Consider the following 20,772-nt stretch of genomic DNA (forward strand, 5'->3'; position numbering starts at 1 on the left):
GACAAACGCAGCAATGTTGGAAAGAAATCTGACTTTCTTCTTACCCAAGTGGAAGTGAAATGCATGCATCATGACCACATACAACATGCTAGGAACAGAAAACCAAGTGCCCTTCAACGAATCAAGCAAAGGAAAATAAAAACCGTTTATCCAATCCCCATTAGCCCCCCAATTTTTTTCAGAAAAACAGACCATGCAATTAGCAATGACTGCTCCACATGCAGTTATTCTGATTAAACTTGAAAACTATTGTGTAACTTCAAACTACTATTACCAGGCAAGAGTTTGAATACACAGACCAACGAGACATAACAATGCTTGAAATGGTTAAAGTTTTGACCAGAGCTGCAGCAAATTTGTTTCCCTTTCAGTGAACTGTCAAGAAAGATTGCCAGGGACAGACTGTCTGCTCAGAGAAAGTTGCCTGTTCACTATAACCTTGAATGTGCCTATTTGGCTCTCAGTGATGAACCGCATCAATAGTGGTACAAAATTATCAATCACAGTGTGGTGCCTTTGAAAGACCAGACAGCACTTGGGGGGAAGTGTTTTTGTTTTGTTTTTTTGTTTGTAAATACTGGGGCCTATGTTTCAAAAGTATCTGGGACAGCAGATTTTTTTGGCATTTCCTTTCTTGGCTGGGCTAAAGAAAGCCAGGACTCTATTCTCCAACCTGTCCCACTTCTCTCTGCTCCAACCACTTGGGTAATACAAAAGAAAAAGAGGATGGCATTGGCAGCAAGCGCTGACATCTCCCATCTCAGTTTTTAAAAAGTGGGAAATAGTGAGACAGAATTAACCATAAGGAAGTTCAAAGGAATAAGTAAATGTGACCCAGATATCCTCAGAAAGGGTGTAAATTTATCTCCATGGCTCTGGCTGCCTCCTTCCCACATCAGCATCAACACAGTTAACTGATTTAGAGTGAGAAGAATCAACTTGCTTTACCTAGCAAAGGCTGAGGATCAAATAGCCTTCACTAAGCTGAACCCAACAATTTCATTAAAAATGTAAACAACTGAAATAGTTGATAAACCAATAGAGCTATTTTCATCATCTTCAAGACCTGCTCAGCTTGACCACTGGTCACCTAAAGGCTAATTAACCAATGAGTTTGCAGGTGGTTGGCTGGCTAACCATTTACATAGAGACTGAGCCACTATCTCTATGGAACTGTCCAGCAAAAAGGTTACCTAAAACATAGCAAGGACTAAAGATGCTAAAAGGATCCATTCAACAAATATTTATTGAGTCCCCTACAACATGCCAGACACTATTTTAGGGCTGGGTCACAGTAGTATAACTGGGGACAAAGCCTTACTCCTAATGAGCTTACTTTCTACTAATATGGATAATTCACATTTCCTTATAGGGCTTGAAATAGTTTGCTTTAAAAAACGAAGCAAATTGGCCAGGTGCAGTGGCTCACGCCTGTAATCCCAGCATCTTGGGAGGCCGAGGCAGGTGGATCACCTGAGGTAAGGAGTTACTGACAAGCCTGACCAACATGGAGAAACCCTATCTCTACTAAAAATACAAAAAAATTAGCTGGGCATGGTGGCACATGACTGTAATCCCAGCTACTTGAGAGGCTGAGGCAGGAGAATTGCTTGAACCTGGGAGGCGGAGGTTGTGGTGAGCCGAGAGCGCGCCATTGCACTCCAGCCTGGGCAACAAGAGTGAAACTCCGTCTCAAAAAAAAGAAAAAGAAGCAAATTTATCCTCATGTGCTTGATGTCCTTCAAAAACAAATCCAGGAAGTCTGAAATCTAAAGACATCTCCACGCCCACACCTTCTTTTTCAAAAAGTGTCCTACAAAATATTAAGAGGCCTCTTGAGAAATTCCAAAAGGGCCATACGCAGTTAACCACTAGGATTCTTCTCAAATATAATTATGAAATTTTTAAAAAATTGTGATTTTTTTGTTTTACATAACTTTTCCTCATATGGCAATAATTTGAGTTCAAGTCTTATCATCATTACAACATTATACATTCTTCTTGCTGTCCTCCAGTGCCTAATTTATGGCTTTATAGATAATAGGCATTCAATAAATACTGGATGAATAATCAAAATATAGGATCTCACAGGAATGAGACAGGCGCACTCAACTGAATCTTACAAGGCACACAATAAGTACTTAAATATACTAGAACATAAAGCCATTCACAAGATTATTGACCCTTGTTGATTCAAACTAACATTTTGATGGGGAATAATCCAGCACATTCACTCAGATGTGGGAAACACCAGCTTTCTATGAGAATGCATCATGTCCTCTAGGTACATCTGAATTTCTAATAATTTGAATCATTTTCACTGAGTCAATTAATAAACTTGTGCAATTGCCTCTTGATGGGGGGTTTCCCTCCCTAATTTGTTTCAGAGTCCTTGTTCACCCATGTATGTATCTTACATAGAGAGGACAAGAAAAAGCCTGTGCTAGTCCACTAGAATTCTGGACCTATGTTACAATCCAGTAAAGAGAATTGTTTCTATGACACCCTTAGTTGCCCAGCAAGAGCCACAGTATGTATTTGTAATGACCCAGAAGTAATATAGGAAGAAATTAGTGATTAAATGTGACCTTGTCAACAGAAGTCAAAAAGCTACCAGAGATCTCTGGCTGGGTTCAGCTTGTCCTCAGCTGCTGTGTGGAATCATTTTAGAAATCAACCCCCAGAGTTGATTCTGCTCACCTGCCAGGGTTTCTCCAAGTTTGCTTTACTCTGGTCATGACACTCTGACTTTGACAATGTCAAATTAGTTACAATGAAGGCTAGACAGAGCCCATCAAGCTTGAAGAATTAGCACCCAACAGCTTGGAGGAGAGCCCAGAACATCCATGCTGCAGAAAGATGGCACGGCCAGGCATTGTCTGAGATGTAGTGTTTTTAAAAAGACATTTCTGGATAATTGTCCTGAAGGATAGCTGTTCTTTACTTGAAATTGTTTACCCACTTTTGGAGCAAGGTACTCTCAGGTCAAAATTCACCTTTCCCACAAAAATAAGAAAAAGATAGTTGTGTAAAGTTAAGTTGGCACATTTTTGACCAATATATGATATATAGCAAGGAGGACTACTTGTGCTAGGTACATCAGATGATGCTGGGGATTTCTCTTGATGTTTAATTTGAGGAATAAAATATTTGAATGTCAGTAACCACAAATTCTTTTTTTTTTTTTTTTGGAGACGGAGTCTTGTTCTGTCGCCCAGGCTGGAGTGCGGTGGCGCAATCTCGGCTCAATGCAAGCTCTGCCTCCCGGGTTCACGCCATTCTCCCACCTTAGCCTCCTGAGTAGCAGGAGGGCGCCCGCCACCACACCTGGCTAATTTTTTGTATTTTTAGTAGAGACAGGGTTTCACCTTGTTAGCCAGGATGGTCTTGATCTCCTGACCTCGTGATCTGCCCGCCTCGGCCTAGTAACCACAAATTCTTGGGCAAAATATTCAAGACAACTGGTCAAATTAGTTAAATGGGGTAGATAGGGGAACCCGAATGGTTGTTTCACATCACATGGATGAAATAAGCAACTGATTGACGCTTTCTCCATCAGACTTGTTGATTTCCTGCCATGTTAGACACAGAATTAGATGATCTGGGACTCACAGAAGCTTGGGTTACATGATTCTTTAGGAAAATAAATGTGACAATAATACATGCAGGGCTTTATGGTTTTTTTTTTAAAGAAATCAAGCATGCACTACTATATACAAGTCTCGATATCCATGAATGGGAAATGTACCTTGCATTCATCTACTATGACAGAGTTGTGTGCAGCATAGACACATTGATTAGAGTTGCTTTCCCTGTGGTTCTTCATGTCATCATAAATGGATTGAGTCTTGGTCATTTCAATATCTTCATGCACTCGATGCTGGGAGTCAATGGTATCCAGCTCAGACTTGGAGAGGTGATAGACTATCCCAGCCCCAAAAGAGTCACCCACAACATTGACTGAAGTTCTCATCCTGTCCCTGGGGACAAAGAACAGAAAAGGTTCAGTGAGAAAGCAGTATTATGTGGTAGTTGAGAGGTCAAGGTCTGGAGTCAGAGAGACATAGGGTTGGGTACTGGCTCTACCTTTTCCCTCTGCCTGATTTGGGGCAAGTTACTTAACTTTCATGAGCCTTGACTTCCTTGTTTGTCAGTTGGAGATGATGCTTATACTTCTCTCATAGGCCGTGTGAAAATTCAGTGAGATAACGTATGTAAAGTGCTTAGTAAAATGTCTGGCAAATGGTAAACACCAATAACCAGTAGCAAAGGAAAAGGAGGAGGAGGAAAGAAAAGATTAAAGAAAAATAATGTGTCCAAATCAGAACTAGTACACAGGCTCCAGACACACCTAGCTGAGTACAGCAACCCCTCCTGATTTAAACTGTTGTGTTTTTGAAGACTCTACACTATCTCTGCTTATCTTACTTATTTGTTTTACTGAAAAACTTACCATCTGTGAACTTTCTCATAGTAGAAAAGTCATTCTTTTTGTAAGAATGGGAACTAACCCTTCCTTTCTCCCTGCACCCGCTTCCCTCACACACAGACGCAGCTGTTAGATAAGAAATCCAGCCATAATTTTCTCATTGACCAATATGTGTTATGACTACTTGTCCTGAAAAAAACAAAATACTTTATCTTGCTCTATTAACCTAAAAAAATAAATCTTCCAGAATGTTTCTGGAATCAGGAAATGTTAAGAAAATCCTTCTCCCCGTCTTGAGTTGCAAGTTTTGACTTGAAAAAAGAATGGTTGATAACTTTCTTAGAAATTCAGTGCCAGGAAAGCTAATTAAATTCTTAAGAGTAAGTTTTCTCCTCTCATCCATAAGTTCAAGCCAAATCAGTGTGAAGAATACTTTTGGCCATGTTTACCAGATATTCAAAGTCTTAAAAGGAAGGATGCTGGAAAACCACAAAAAAAAAGCTAAAAAAATTAAAATGAAGGAGTTTACATAAAGATGCTGCTGAGACAGTCTTAGTCCAGGACATTTTAGCTTTCAATTCAAATAATATGAGTTCCAGGCAAAGCGGAAACTTTAATTTGTTCTTGGAACAAAGACTCTAAATGAATTCTAGTTGCTATTATCAAATCTATTTCTTATTAGAGAATAATAAGGAAGCTGCACTAGGAAAAGTCGGGCCTGGCTCCTTTGCAAGGCCAGTTGTTTGCAAGGTATAAGCTGGTGGTCTTTCTAATTTCAACTAAGAAGAAAATGTGGAAAAAAATATGATCAGAGCTGGAGTTTAACTCTCAGGGGCATCTCTCCATCTGAGAATGCTCTTGCGCCTCTTCTGCTTTGGAGAATCTGCCTCCGTGTGATCGGGTCTACATCTGAGTGAAGACTGCGTCTTGAGGTCATCCACAAAATCGGGCCCTTGGAATAATTGCTAAGAAGCCCCAGTACGTGGGTTTAGGAAGGAATACATGATAGTAGTTAAGAAAAAGCACGAACTTTAGAGGCAGCCTGATTTGGATTCAAATGCCAATTTGTCCCTTGGCTGTTTGACAACCCTGATCATACTTGACATTTGAGAGCCTTAGTTGCCTCATTTATAAAATGAAAATAATAAAAATCTCCAATACATAAGGTTGTTGTGAAGATTAAATAAGATAACAAAGTGCTTACATGCTTCCGGACATTTAATAAGAACTCAAAAAAATTATTTATTCTATGATGTATAATTTTAATATTATTATAAATTGTATCAAGTCAATTCAAATATATTTGTGGCAACTTCTAGGTAGATCACCCAAATATGGCTAGTTAAGCTACTATCTCCCCCTGAAAACATTAACCCTATTTAATAGCACAACAATTCCTATGGCAACTCTCCCAACTAACTAGCTGACCTATTTGTCCGTTATACAGTTGTGGTCTACTTTGGAGCTACTCCACTATACTTTCAATCCCTCCTGGAATGTATCCTGAGTCATATATCTGTGAAAGGGAAGTAAAATCTCCAGCCCCCAATTTACTATGTCAAATGGGAAAAAAAAAAAAAGCTGAAAGTTGAATCATGCAAGAAACTGCCTTTCCTTCTGTTCCTAAGCAGATAGCTAATAGTTAAATATCTCCACAGGTAGCTACTCTATGTTCACCTTATCTTATGTAAAGTGCTGATTTACTGAGCACAAGATAAATACATAATTGTCTATTGCCCTACCAGCTTCTTTTCCCTGGCAACATGTGGATTCAGTAAAGTGACCAGACTCTCCCTCTTTTCCCTCCAGTCTGCATTTCCCCTTTAAATATGGAAGCCCTCAAAATCATCTTTGGAGAAAAGTACAGGCTACAGACTATTTCTGTGATTCCATGTTTTTTTCTTCTGGGCATGTCTTTAACCTTGGAAAAATAAACTTCTAAATTGATCGAGACCTGACTCAGATACTTTTTAGTTTACATATACAATACCTTTGACCAATTGCAAAATTCCAAAGAATGCTGAGGTCTTTCAGAGCAATACTCTGAGTACCCATTGATCTCATAGCCCAGAATAATTTGCATTATTGGCAAAGAAAGACACCAAAGGTAATAGTGGTGGTGGTAGTGATAATGATGATGACAGTTAAATTTATATCACACTTACTATGTATAAGAATATAGTTTATAGGCTGGGCATGGCGGCTCATGCCTGTAATTGCAGCACTTTGGGAGGCTGAGGTGGGCGGATCACCTGAGGTCAGGCATTTGAGACCAGCCTGGTTAACAATACAGTACTAAAAATACAAAATTAGCCGGGCATGGTGGTGTGCACCTATAATCCCAGATACTCAGGAGGCTGGGATGGGAGAATCACTTGAACTGGGGAGGCAGAGGTTGCAGTGAGCCGAGATGGTGCCACTACACTCCAGTCTGGGCAAGAGCAAGACTCTGCCTCAAAAAAAAAAAAAAAAAGAAAAGAAAACAAAGAATATACTTTATAGATACTACCTTATTAACCCTCACTGTAACTCTGAAGAGGTAATATTATTCATATTTACTAGATGACAGAACTAAGGCCTGGAGAGATTAGTGGCTTCCCAAAGTCTGACATCCTAGTAAAGTCATACAGCAAATGTGAACACAGGCGGTACCATTCCAGAATCCACCATCTGCCACATGTTGAGAAGCACCCTGGAACCACACAGCCCTGATTTTGAATCTAGCTCAGCCACCTACTAACTGTGTGATCTGGATGACTTACTGCTGTGATCTGAACGTTTGCATCCCCCCAAAATTCATATGATGAAACCTAATCATCTCCAAAGTGATGGTATTTGGAGATGGGACCATTGGGAGGTGATTAGGTCACAAGGGTGGAGCCTTCATGAATGGGATCAGTGACCTCAGAAAAGAGGCCCAATAGAGACTCCTTGGCCCTTCTACCATGTGAGGCAGAGTGAAAAGATAGCTGTCTATGAGGAAGCAGGCCCTCACCAGACACAGAATCTCCCAGTGCCTTGATCTTGGACTTTCAAGCCTCCACAGAACTGTAAGAAATACATTTTTGCTGTTTATACGCCACCTACCTGGTCTATAGTATTTTGTTATAGCAGTCTGAATGGACTAAGACACTTTCTCAACCATAATTTTTCTCATGTAGCCAAAATAACTATTAATACTTTGTAGAATTTGGGGAAGACAAATTCAGTTCCTAGCCCATGGTTGACACTCATTATGTGCTGGGTCCTACCGTTTTTGGGGATAACTCCACTCACACACCATGTTATGAACAAAAGCACAAAATATTATGCTAAAGGGTTAATGACTTTTCCAGTTTAACACATCCATTTCCACTCAAGTGGTTGACATAAGTTTACAAACGACTGCTTCTTCAACCCTTGACACCAAATCCTTGCTCTCCAGAAGCAGCCACTGAAGCAGCCAAGTTTTTGGAATAGGATTTCTGAGTAAGTTTTCCCCACATTTTTTCTTTTTACCACCACATCTCTTCCATGCCATCAAATCTCCTTGAATTTGAAAAAGAACTCTGGCCAATGAAATAGCCATTAGGACAGGAATGGATGGAAGACAGAGTTGTATAGAATAAAAGCAGACCAGCCAGATGCAGTGGCTCACGCCTGCAATCCCACCACTTTGGGAGGCTGAGATGGGTGGATTACTTGAGGTCAGGAGTGCAAGACCACCCTGGTCTCTACTAAACCCAGTCTCTACTAAAAATACAAAAATTAGCCAGGCGTGGTGGTGCACGCCTGTAATCCCAGCTACTCGGGAGGCTGAGATAGGAGAATCGTTTGAGCCCGGTAGGCAGAGGCTGCAGTGAGTCAAGATTGTGCCATTGCACTCCAGCCTGGGCCATAGAGCAAGACTCTGTCTCAAAAATGAATGAAACAATATTTTAAAATGAATTTTTAAAAAACAATAAAAGCAGATTGATGCTTTTATTCTTTTGATGCAAAATCAAGATGCAAAGGGCCCTGGACCTTGGGTGAGAACACTAACCCAGGGCTTCTGATTCCCATTTGAGCAAATAACTTTTCACCTGAGCAAGGGAATGAGGCTAATCCCAACCTCACAGGAGGTTGTACTAAGCAGAATAAGAGAAATACTAGACATCCTTTAAGTACTCATTGTTGGTTACAGGCATACATGAGCAAGAAAATGTTCCTTTTCTTACACCTGTTAATAGCTAAGTAGAAAGAAGAAAACATCAACTCTAATACTTTGAGTTCTTTGTTAGTGAATTTATTTATTCAACAGATGTTTAATAAGCATCTTAGAGTGTGTAAGGGCACTATGCCAATTGCTTAGGCAGCAAAAATCCTTCTTAAACTCCCTTTTCCCCAAGAACCCACGTACTGTTTATTTGTCTACCTCCTCCACTAGAGTGAGATAAATGTTCAAAAAGAAATGAGTACAGAGTGCTACAGGGTCATGTAGGTAGAACACTATCACACTTGGGTCATAAGAAAAGCTTTAAGTAGAAGTGTCTTGAGTTGGGCCCTAAGGATAAGTCCAAGAAAATGAGATAGAGAGAGGAAAGAAATAATATGCATGAAATCTAAGAGGTAGGAACACTTAGGTGAATTCAGGATGGCTAAAAAGTATAGTGAGAGACGCAGAAAGTAAGAATTAACCAAATCATGTATGGCCTTATCAGCCAAGTTCAGGAGTTAGTCTTTATCTCAAGTGTAATGAAGAGCCATTGAAAGAAAAGATCAAGTTTGTTCCATTGTGAAGAACGAACTAAAAAATCATAAGCCTGAAAGAGTGAAATCCAGTTAGTGAGGATATGATGGGTTTGGAGAAAGATGGATTTGAGCAAGACTCAGGAGACAGAATTATAGGACTTGAAGACTGATTGGTTATAGGGAATAAAAAAGAGTCAAAGATTCCTCTCAGGTTTCTGGTTTGGGCAACCAGTAGACAATGTAACCATATGTAGGGAGCATGGTCAGTTGGAGTGGGAAAGAATCTGGCTTTGGTTTGGACACGTTGAGGGTGAAGCATGTGACTCAGTTATGAGCAGATGCCCCACAGATGGCTGGTAATATAGACTGATGGTCAGGAGACACATCTGTGATGCAGGTGACAATAGGACTCATCCCATAGAGAAGGCTGAGGATGCCACAGAGGTGCTTAATTAACCCTTGGAGAGAATGCAGAGTGTAAAAAGCAGACAGTCTAGGCTGGAACACTAAGGTCAACCAACTTTTAATGAATGGGCAAGATAAGAGCCTGCAAAAGTTAAAGGAAACTAGAAGAGTTTGTCATTTTGTAAGTAAATGGAAGTATGCTTCAAAATAAGGGTGTGGCAAACAACCCTAATTATTATCTAGGGATCAGGTGAGATGAGGGTAAGACGTTTCTCTGGGAGGCTGAGGTGGGTGGATCATGAGGTCAGGTGTTTGAGATCAGCCTGGCCAGCACGGTGAAACCCCGTCTCTACTAAAAATGCAAAAAATTAGCCGGGTGTGGTGTCGTGCACCTGTAATCCCAGCTGCTCTGGAGGCTGAGGTGGGAGAATCGCTTGGGCCTGAGAGACGAAGGTTGCAGTGAGCCATGATAGCGCCACTGCACTCCAGCCTGGGCAACAGAGCGAGACTCCATCTTAAAAAAGAAGATTCTTTTGGTTTTAACAACAAAGAGGTCACTATTGGCCTGGCAAGAGCAGTTTCAATACAGAGGTAGTGATAGAAGCCAGCTCACTATAGGTAAAAAATGGAAAGTGAAGTGAAGAAATGGAGACATTATGTATAATCAGCTTATTCAAGATGATTGATTGAGAAAGGAAGGAGAGGAAATGGCAGATGGAAATGGAAAGGAGATCAAATTTGTCTTTTAAGAGGTAGAATATTTGAACATGTTTAAATCAAAATGAGAAGAGGTTGGTGGGGAAGAAGTAACTGAAGATACAGAGAAGAGGGAATAATTGATGAAGTTAGGTTCCTAGAGAGATCAGAGAGGATGGAAGTCCAGAGTGGAGATAAAGGCCATTTCCTTTGGTGGAGGGACTGTATTCCATCAATACAGAAGGGACGGAGTAAAAGGTAAGATTATGAAAATAGGTTTCTAAGTGAGAAGGCAGGACGTTAAAGGGGATCTGTTAAACAGAAAGCTGTCAATTTGGATTAAACTAGAATACAGAGCCCTCTCATGCCAGGTTTCTCTGCCACAAGGCATTCTGGGAAGATTCCCAGGATGCCCAGCCAGGAGGTAGGTCATGGCTGCTCTGCATGGGTCTTCCTTTCTGAAAATGCTGCAAGGCAGAACACCCTTGAGGCTGCCAGGGGAATGTCTGACCAACTCTGGGGAAGTTTAACTCGGGCCCAAGGCAGGACATGGGAGTTTGTGGTTCATGTGTGGAAAGTTTCTCCACAGGCAGAGTTTCATTTTCTCTCACAATCATCCCTCACCACTCAGGAAACCCTGTCTTTCGTGTGGCCCTCAAGAGCTTTAAGCCTTGGTAAAAAACAACTTTTAGAGTGTGTGACGCCATCTTTGGGTCTGGACGCTGTGTGTCAGGACTGCAAGAAGGGGATGAAGATGAAGGCAGATCTTGCATTTCATGGGTTTTCTACAGATGACACGGCTATGCTTTAGAGGTCACCAGGAACCAAAAATGAGAGAGGGGCTTGACCGAGTTACTTCACACTGAGTCACTGGGTCTGGTTCACTGAAAGAAAAACAAGTACCAAGGTACTCTCTCTCATCTTCATCTCTCAGTCTAAATCCTCCAACAGGGAAATGTGAAATCGTCTGGAACTCCTGGTTCACAGAGAAGAACAGGGCTGAGGGAGCTGTCACCCACAATTCATCTGGTGTCTTGCATTGGATTGAACCATATGAAATTGCCATTTATTTCCATATAAAAAGGTCAAATATTGGCAATTTCATATGGTTCAACTTAATATTGATAGAAACAAAACATAGCACCTGCCTCTCAGGATGCATGGTGCCAAGGGACTGTCTTTAGGGGCAGGGTGTGGAAGAGGGGTCACTTGAGGCCCCAAACCCGAGGAAGGCTGGCACAGCTCTGGGCATTCAAGGGCTAAAGTCACATGGGGTTAGGGAAGAAAAGGAGATCCACGTAAGCATTGGCTAAGAGCGTGAAGTCCGGATACCAGCCTGGATGACACTCCCAGCTCAAGCATTAAAGATTTCTTAGCCTGTCCTGCTCAGCTTTCTCATTCGTAACATATGGAGAGGGATACTCACCTGCAAGCATGTTGAGAAGATAATAACTGCTAACATGTATTGAGTGCTTGTCAACCAAGAGGTCCTCCACCAAGGCTGTTTTATATAAAAGGCTTATATGACCCAGAAGAAGCTTCTCATTATATTACCATTTTTAGTCCAGGTGAAAAGGGGATCAGAGCATTTTCTCTTTTATTCCTCCCTACACCTTATCCATTTCTTTTTGCTCCTAGGAGGCTCCATTGGGATTTCTTGACCCCATTACTAGACTATAAGCTCCTTGAGGACTGAGACTATGTTTCATTTACTTATGGCACAGGCTGGGCAGGGGAGAATGGGGAGGCTGGTATATGGAAGGGGCAGGACCAGGATGGATTGTGAGTTTAAGACTTGAAAGCAGATTAGCTCTAGAGACACAATTGGTTTTTGTTTAGTAAAACATCTGGTTGGATATTTTCGTGGTAAAAAGTCAGGATGCAGGCCATGATCTAGCAGGATGAGGAGAGAGGCACAGAGAGCTCAGATTACTTTACAGATGAAAAGGAGAGGGGTGTCCAGAGAGCTGGGGAAATATTCAAAGATGGAGAACAAGGAGTCCCAAGGGGAAATTCCCAGGGGTGGGGAATACTAAAAGATTTTTTAGAAAAGGAGATGCCTAACATTACATTTTTATTTTATGTCTGTGCTACCTGAAATTATTAACAGTGAAATAACACTTGAGATTCAACAGTCGATGAAGGGGAGACGACTTCTTCTTCATTTTATTACTCTTTTGAACTTTGTCCTTCCCTTTGCTATGAACATGCATTTATTTTGTGATATATCAAAAAATGATTTTGCTGCACAGAACTATAGCCCTGCCCCATCCCACCTTGATCTGCAATTATGCTGCCTCAAGTCAGAGAAACTTTGGTGAGAGAGGAAAGGACTTAGTGGAAAAGGGGCCACATTCCATGGGGAGGTTGATGTAGACCGGAGATAAGATGTAAAAAAGAGAATTCAGTGGAAGTGGGAAATCAAAGCAGAAGACTAAGATAGACATAAGCCCCTAAAATCTTCAAAGAAAAGGTTAACGTAGGAATTAGTTTTGTTTTCCACCAGCCATGAGTGGAGGGTCAGTTAGTTAAGTTTGTGTGTGTGTGTGCATGTGCATGTGTGTGTCTTAAATTTTTAAAACAGCAGAACTCAGATGAGCATGCTTGGAACACCCAAGGATATCTAGATCATCTGGGTTTGAACCCCAATTCAGCCAGTTAATATCCACTAAATTGGGATAAGTTACTTCTCTCTGAACCTGTTTTCTCAACTGTAAAACAATGATAATACTATTAGTTGCTTCATAATCTGCTGTGACTTTCAAACGAGCCCATGTAAAGTGCTTAGAACAATGTCTAACACTTAAGGAGCACTCACTAAGTATTAGCTATTTGCATCCTGTATCTTTTCAATCTATTTTTTTGAAAGGATGCATCAACTGTCAAGAGTTAACTCAAAAAAAAGTAGAGGTGCTCATATACCCACAATCAGAAACTCCTGTTTTCCTTCTCCGTCTCTAGTTCATTGCTTCTGGAAGGGAGAGTCCCTGGAGATTGCATCATCAGAATCACCTGGGAACTTGCTAGAAATGTCAGTTCTCCAGCCCCACCTCAGATAAATCTCTGGGAGTTTTGGTGCATGCTCGAGTTTGAGAATGAATGCTCTATTCTCTCCAGAGAGGAATGCTGATGGGAGGAGCTTCAGAGCCCTCCTGGAGGGTGGAGGCTCTTTGAGGTCTTCCTCCTAAGTGCCATCTCAACTATATTCCCCAATTAGCGCATGTGAGCCCAGAAAAGATCTCACTAGCAGAGTCTTATGTGAGAATTGGGCCATAGGTCCACTCGGATTTCACTTTATTTTCCTTTTCCTACCTGTAGCCAGACACAGTTATTTATTACCTCTTCCTGGTATTGGCTCCCATTTACCACTCCATCCTGCCTCCTTCAGAGACACTGGGGTGTCAGCAAGGTCTCTTATAAATATCTGCCAAGGGCTCCTGACGCAAAGGGCTTCCTGGACCCAGGGGAAGGTTCTGGTTTTAAACAGTCCCACCCATCCGGTGCTCTGGGACTCGGCATTTTTCAGGGCTCCAGAATCTTGGTTTTCACCATGACATTTACAGAGCAGCTAAGCCTGCCTGTTGAAAACCATCCAGGGCTTAGAGGGCAGTAATGAGGCTGGCTGGTCTCCAGCAGTTGGCAAACACTGTGACACATTAAATGTCACTGTAGGCTTTATTTGGTTTTAAATTGAAAAATTGCTAGAGTTATGAAAGCTTACAAACCTTGGCTAAAGAGGTGAAGCTTCCCCCTTTTCTTTTTCTCTGCTTTTCCTCCACAGACTACTTATCTAGGGAATGGCCAGTTGCACCCCATCTCATCTTAGCCCCCACCACCACTTACACACTAATGAGCACCCAATAGTCACAGAGCTCACAACCAAGAGCTAGTTTCCAGAACTCCTCTTGCTGGTGAGAAAGAATGTGCCACCATTACTAATTCAAAGCAGATCTGACCTAGCTACAAACAGCTACACACATTTTCCCAGGATCCTCTACCCTTCCTTTTTCTTTTCCTCTTAAAAGGAATGCTCGTGCTCATTTGTATACAAACATTCATCCCCAGCAGAATTCTACTCTAGGTCTTAAAACTAGAAGGGCACTCAAAGGCATTGAACCTAGACTCTTGCTTCCAACCTGATATGTTATTGCCCCATTTTACACATGATGTAGCTGAGGCTCAGAAAGTCACTTGCCCAAGGTCCTTTAGATAGTAAGTGCAGAGCTCAGACCGAGGGCTCCTGCCTCTTAGACTCTCTTTCCCTTGATCACACTCCTCCCTCCATTTGAGATCAGAGCCCCAGAACTGGACAACAGCTCTTCATTTGCTCCTTTCTTCCCAGCTCCAGCCTAGGATGGGGTTTTCTCTTATATGATTTCATCAACATAGTTAATCCAAATGTATCATCCTTTTTTTAAAAAAAAAAAATTCAGCCAACTCCCTCCTGCTGACACACTTCAGCCCTGGAGTTAGGACGCTCTGCTTTCCTTTGCAAGTGTAAGCATGTGAGCACCTGCATGGGGTGATCTGGGAGGGCCCAGCCCTCCTATTTCATTTGCTAACATTTAGGTCAGAAGTAGGCAGGGTTTTGAATGTTTCATGAAGTGACTTGCATCCAACAGGCTTGAAAACAAGTGACTGCCAAGAAGGACCAGGACCTACAATGGCAGACCCACTGGGGCTGGAAGACTTGAATTCTAAGGGTGGCCAAGACCTTGATTGTACCCCATTTGTCCTCATTGAGCCTATTTGTTTTATTTTCATGCTGAGAGAAGAAAAAAATAGGTCAAAAATATTTCTCTGGTTAGCATGTAGAATCAGGTGTGTCTTAGTCTGTGCTGCTATAGCAAAATACTTGAGATTGGGTAATTTATAAAGAACAGAAATTTATTTCCTCAGAATTCTGGAGGTTGGGAAATCCAAGATCAAGAAACTGGTATCTGGTAAGGGCCTTCTTTCTGCATCATGACATAGCAGAAGGCAGAAAGACAAAGAGAGGGCAAGAAGGGGCTGAATTCACCCTTTTATAATGCACCAACCCCACTCATGAGGGTGGAGCCTTCACGATATAATCACCTTTTAAAGGTCCCACCTCTTAATATTGTTACCATGGCAATTAAACGTCAACATGAGTTTTGGACTGGACAAATATTCAAACCATAGCCCAGTGGGTGGCCCTAATAAGTGTGTCTTCTCCAACCATTCCAACTCTGGGCCTCTCTGCTCCTCCTCCCCACTGTTAGAACACTTAGTACAAATTAGGAGGCTGTGTGGAGTTGGGTGAAGTGTCCTGACCTGGCCATACCAGCTCTGCTGTGCATCAGGCAAAAGACTCAACCCTTCTGATTCCCAGTTTTCTCATCTGGAAATACAGCATAGGGCACCTTAAGGATTAAATGGAGACAGATGTAAAGACATTGCAGTACCCACCAAATATCAGCCCCTTTTCCTCACTCCTGATCATATTAGTGCATTTTTTTCCACTCAAAGGCATTCGTATTATAATGGGGGGCAGCCTCTATAATAATATTTTTTAAAAAGATGAATTTCTAATGGTGGTTTAAAGCCTTGGAAATAAGCCCAAGAAAAAAATGAGGCAATATTGTTGCAGCAGGCGAGGGACCCTCAATGACAACAAGCATTGAAAAGACTTGAGAGGCAAAGAGTCAAGGGTTTAAGTAAGCAACAAGTCATGGGGAAAGTCAGCAGAACTTAAATGGCTTCCTTCATCTTTCTTTTCATGTGGATGGACCCTAACTATCACACAGCAACTATGTGGTTAAGAGTAGCTCACATTTATTGAGCTGCTACTATTTGCTCTGTCTCTAGACCACTGCCAATGTCTTTATTTCCCCTTTGTCCCCCTTCCATCCATGGCCTACTCCATTCCTTTGTATCCTTCATCCCCTTCTCTCACAATCCTTCCCACCCATACACCACCATTGACTCTCAGCTGCCTTGTCTGAACAGATGTCATGAGAAAGGCTGTCCCTTGGGGCCAATATAGGACACAGAGAATAACCAAGCTAGCAGGTAGGGACGCCACTACCACCATCTGAGAGACTGGCAGAGACAGAGATGAGGCTATTTTGTTTGCCTGTCACCTTCTGCTAAAGGTATTTCCTGAGCATTTTCTGATGATGAAGGAGCCAATCAGGAAAATCCATGGCCTTCCTTGCAGCCCTCCCAAGTTGAACTGATTCTGTTCAGGGAGCCACTTCTTACTTCTGGTTTTTTTTTTTTAGATGGAGTTTCACTCTTGTTGCCGAGGCTGGAGTGCAATGGCACGATCTCAGCTCACTGCAACCTCCGCCTCCCAGGTTCAAGTGATTCTCCTGCCTTAGCCTCCCAAGTAGCTGGGATTACGGGCATATGCCACCATACCTGGCTAATTATTTTTGCATTTTTGGTAGAGACGGGGATTCTCCATGTTGTTCAGGCTGGTCTTGAACTCCCGACCTCAGGTGATCTGCCCGCTTCGGCCTCCCAAAGTGCTGGGCACTTCTTATTTCTAACCTAAGCCCTGTTGTCTGCACCAACAGCAGGCACATCTTATGGAGAAGTCAGGCTTCTTTCTAGCCTTCCCAGCTGTCCTTCCTCTCTTCGGCCACTTGCATTTTCCTCTCTTTGGAAGGGTGGGAGTGGGAAGGAGGAACAAACTCAAGTCCACAAAATGTGGTTTCTGAGGCTGGGCACAGTGGCTCACCCGTGTAATCTCAGCATTGTGGGAGGCTGAGGTGGGCCGATCACTTGAGGTCAGGAGTTTGAGACCAGCCTGACCAACATAGTGAAACCCTGTCTCTACTAAAAATACAAAAATTAGCCGGGTGTGGTGGCACATGCCTGTAGTCCCAGCTACTTAGGAGGCTGAGGCAGGAGAAATGCTTGAACCCAGGAGGCAGAGGTTGCAGTGAGCCAAGATCACACCACTGCACTCCATCCTGGGCAACAGAGCAAGACTCCATCTGAAAAAAAAGAAAAATGTGGTTTCTGGCTCTTAAAATCAATGCCAATAAATGTCAGAAAATTTGCTACTGGCAAGTCAGGCAGTTTGAAAAATAAGTGTGGGCACTTTGGCCTTGGGACTCTGGGCCAGCACTTGTCACTCTGTGCCTCTGACATTGAAGACTGGCATTGCCGGAGGCCCTATCATTTAACTCCAGTACTGGACAGGAGGCATCAGATTACATCTCACAGAACATCCAAGCCCAAGTGGGCTCTTAGAGGGGATCCATTCCAACACCCTTATCGAAGACCATCTGGTTAGACTTTCCCACCTTTGTGAATGGGCAGTGAGTATTCTACATGAGGAAAATGTCCTTCACTGGGAAAGGTAGCTGAACTACCATACATGGTCAAGTTCAAGTTTCTCTGCATGGCCTTTGAGGATGTCCGTCTTGCTCACCTTTCACCACGCCCTGCCTCCAAGAGTACCAGACCACTTGTACATCCTCACACTGCTGGTAGCCTCAGTGCCTTTGTGCAGGCTGGCCTTGACTGGAATGTCCTGTCTCCCCATCTCCCTACATACACCTGAGAAACTTTTACCTATTGGTTATGATTCAGCTCAGCTACCACTGCCTTTAGAAGCTTGAATGTGACCATAAACAAGAATTTGTCAGGCTCCAGAGGCAGGCTGACCTAGGGTCGAATATCTGTCCATTTCTAAGTCTCTTTACCTCTATAAACCTCAGTGTCCTCATCTATAAAGTGGGAATAATAACATGTAACTTTCAAGGTTGTTAAAGAGGAAGATGTAAAGTGCTCAGTCTAGTAGCTGGAACCTAGTGAACACTCAAATTCAGTAACCACTTTCATGCTTCTTGATATTCTCCGCTCTGTCCTTCCATTCTTGACTGGGATGAAGGCCTCTCTCTATCACTGTGCTTTTATGTGTGTGCTGTGTTTTAATCACTTTATTGAAGCGTAATTTACATACAACAAAACGTACCCATTTTAAGTGCGTGGTTTGAAGAGTTTTGACAAATGTAGACACCTGTGCATACCTGTGCATATAGAACATTTCTGTCACTCCCAAAGGTTTCCTTGTGTTTCTTCCCAGTTAATCTCTATCCCCCTATACCTGGCCCAAGAAACCACTAATCTCTTTCTTTTTTCTTTTTTTTTTTTTTAGGCAGAGTCGCACTCTGTCCCCTAGGCTAGAGGGTAGTGGCACAGTCTCGGCTCACTGCGACCTCCGCCTCCCGAGTTTAAGCAATTCTCCTGCCTCCACCTCTTGAGTAGTTGGGATTATAGGCGCATGCCACCACGCTCAGATAATTTTTTGTATTTTTAGTAGAGATGGGGTCTCACCATGTTGGCCAGGCTGGTCTTGAACTCCTAACCTCAGATGATCCACCTGCCTGGGCCTCCACAAGTGCTGGGATTACAGGCATGAGCCACCGCACCCAGCCCCAGCTGATCTCTTTCTATTGATATGTGGTACATCGTCTTTTCTTAGAGCTTCATATAAATGGAATCATACAGTACATACTCCTTTGTGTCTGGCTCTATTCATTCAATATAATGTTCTGAGATTCTTTGAATGCATCAGTAGCTGGTTCCTTATTACTGTACTTTTAACCTTGTGTCATAATCTCTCTGATTCCTCCACTAGACTGTGACGCCTTCAAATATTTCATCTTTTTCTTCTTTGGTTCTCAAATAGGTACTCAGTAAATGTGAGCGGGAAGGAGGAAGGAAGAGTGAGGGAGTTGCCATGGGGATTAGCTAAGATCTTGGTTGCAACCTTGCCACCTGTCCATCTCTGGGAGGCAGTACTCACAGTCCCAGCAGAACCCCATCCACAGACACTTACAGCAGCCAGTCCACAGCCACCAGCAGGCTGATGTCCTCTGTTGGCAGGCCCACGGCCGTCAGAATGAGGAGCATGGTGACCAGCCCGGCACTGGGGATACTGGCCGCGCCGACGCTTGCCAGGGTGGCTGTGAGGCTATGAGAACAGAGAAGTTCAGGTCATGGAAATGGAAAGAATCTTAGCAAAACCAACCCTGGCAATTTTAAGCTCTAATTTTCCTGCAGCCATAAAATTCATCCCCCAACCCCCACCCCATACTCTCCACCAAGGAATAGAGAAATCTAAAGTACTAAGACCCAGGAATTAAGGATTAAGGCCTATTTGGGTTCTGCTCAACTATGATGTAAGCTTATAAATTCATGGATTGGAGCCTTATTCCCATCATGCTATCCGGTTAGTCTAATATATCACAGGGCTCAAATAAGGTAAGCGTGGCTCTAAAAGCAGGCAAGGAAATATTAAAGATAAAAACAAATCACCCTTAATCCTCCCATGGGAACACAACTGCATTCATTTCTGCTTACGCTTTTATGTCTCTGTGAGCACCAGAGGCTTTTGGACTATGTGGCAAGGGTCTAAGAAGGCCATTGCCAAGGTTAACATGAGAACTCAGGATAGCAAATATCCAGACCCAACTGAGTTGGACATCAGGGAAACAAATCAACAGATTCCAAATGACACTAAGCGTCAGGCGCCTGGATGCCTCACCATGGGCTGGAAAATACATTATTCAGAAAGGGGATGCCAAGAAATGACAATGAAAGAAAGGAAGGCTTTCTTTCTGAAGCATCTCATCAGTTCTTTCCAAGCAATGCCAGGGCCACACCCAGCACCATTTTGAAGTTTGTCTCTGGGAGAGGGTTAATCTGGAGTTCAAGTGCCCTGTCCTGACACCAGGGAGTCTCTGTGGTCTGGCAAAGGGCAGTGACTCTTTTTCCTCTTTTCTGGATGCCATTTGTACAAAGCTGTCATATCAAAATGTCATATCAAAATATCCAAGAGTACTTTGGAAATATGGATTCCCAAGTTGTTTTTGTGGGTGCCAAAAGGTAAGGGGGACTGCTTTCTTTGTAGTTATAAAATACTAGAAATTTTATGAGCTGAGAGGCAGCCTCTCAAATTGTTTCAACTAAATCCAGGCCATCAGTTGACCAAGCACAGAATCCTGGGGTCTTATTGCTGAATATACCTAATCTTACGTTTGGAAGATTAAGGCCCCTGGACAGCCTGTGGTTTGAGCTGTTTTTTCCCCTATTGCCATCCTTCCCAGGTTTAGGCCCATCCTTGCATAGACACTTGCCCTGGGTGTGATCTACAGACCCCCCAACCACACCCTTCCCCTCCCCATCCATGGTGTCAAGGCTCAGAGCACTCCAATTTCCTTGAATCCATCTGGGTCACAGGAGGTACAGTGTGGAGTGCTCAGCCGTGAAAGTTCTGCAGTTGAACAACCTGAGTTCAAATTCCAGCTCTGCCACTTAATCACATGACTACAGGCAACTTAACCTCCCTGTGCCTTGACTTCCTCATCTGTAAAAAGGAGATAGTAATGGTATCTCTCTCATGGGGTGGTCAGAAGCTTTCAGGAGCTAATAAATTAAAATGCACTTACAAGAGGCTGGGCACATTGCAACTCCCCCACCCCCACCACGCCCAGTGAATGTGAATTGTTTTTCTTATCAAGAAATCTGGACAGGACCAGGCTGCTTTGCAA

The 20,772-nt window shown here is 42.7% G+C and overlaps 2 protein-coding genes across 8 annotated transcripts in view; one reads left to right on the plus strand and one right to left on the minus strand.

Moving 5' to 3' along the window:
• CD44 (CD44 molecule (IN blood group)) overlaps positions 1 to 20,772 on the plus strand; it is a 159,429-nt gene that overhangs the window by 123,745 nt on the left and 14,912 nt on the right. The gene's annotated exons all lie outside the window — the stretch shown is intronic.
• SLC1A2 (solute carrier family 1 member 2) overlaps positions 1 to 20,772 on the minus strand; it is a 168,404-nt gene that overhangs the window by 10,570 nt on the left and 137,062 nt on the right. For all 6 annotated transcript variants that reach the window (XM_063608391.1, XM_063608395.1, XM_003830368.5 and 3 more), the window contains 2 exons: positions 19,059 to 19,193; positions 3,749 to 3,980 (listed from right to left, as the gene is read on the minus strand). In XM_063608391.1, the coding sequence (XP_063464461.1) occupies positions 3,749 to 3,980; positions 19,059 to 19,193 (367 nt within the window). The remainder of the gene's footprint in view (positions 1 to 3,748; positions 3,981 to 19,058; positions 19,194 to 20,772) is intronic.

This window comes from Pan paniscus, chromosome 9 (genome assembly GCF_029289425.2).
Source record: "Pan paniscus chromosome 9, NHGRI_mPanPan1-v2.0_pri, whole genome shotgun sequence".
NCBI lineage: Eukaryota > Metazoa > Chordata > Mammalia > Primates > Hominidae > Pan > Pan paniscus.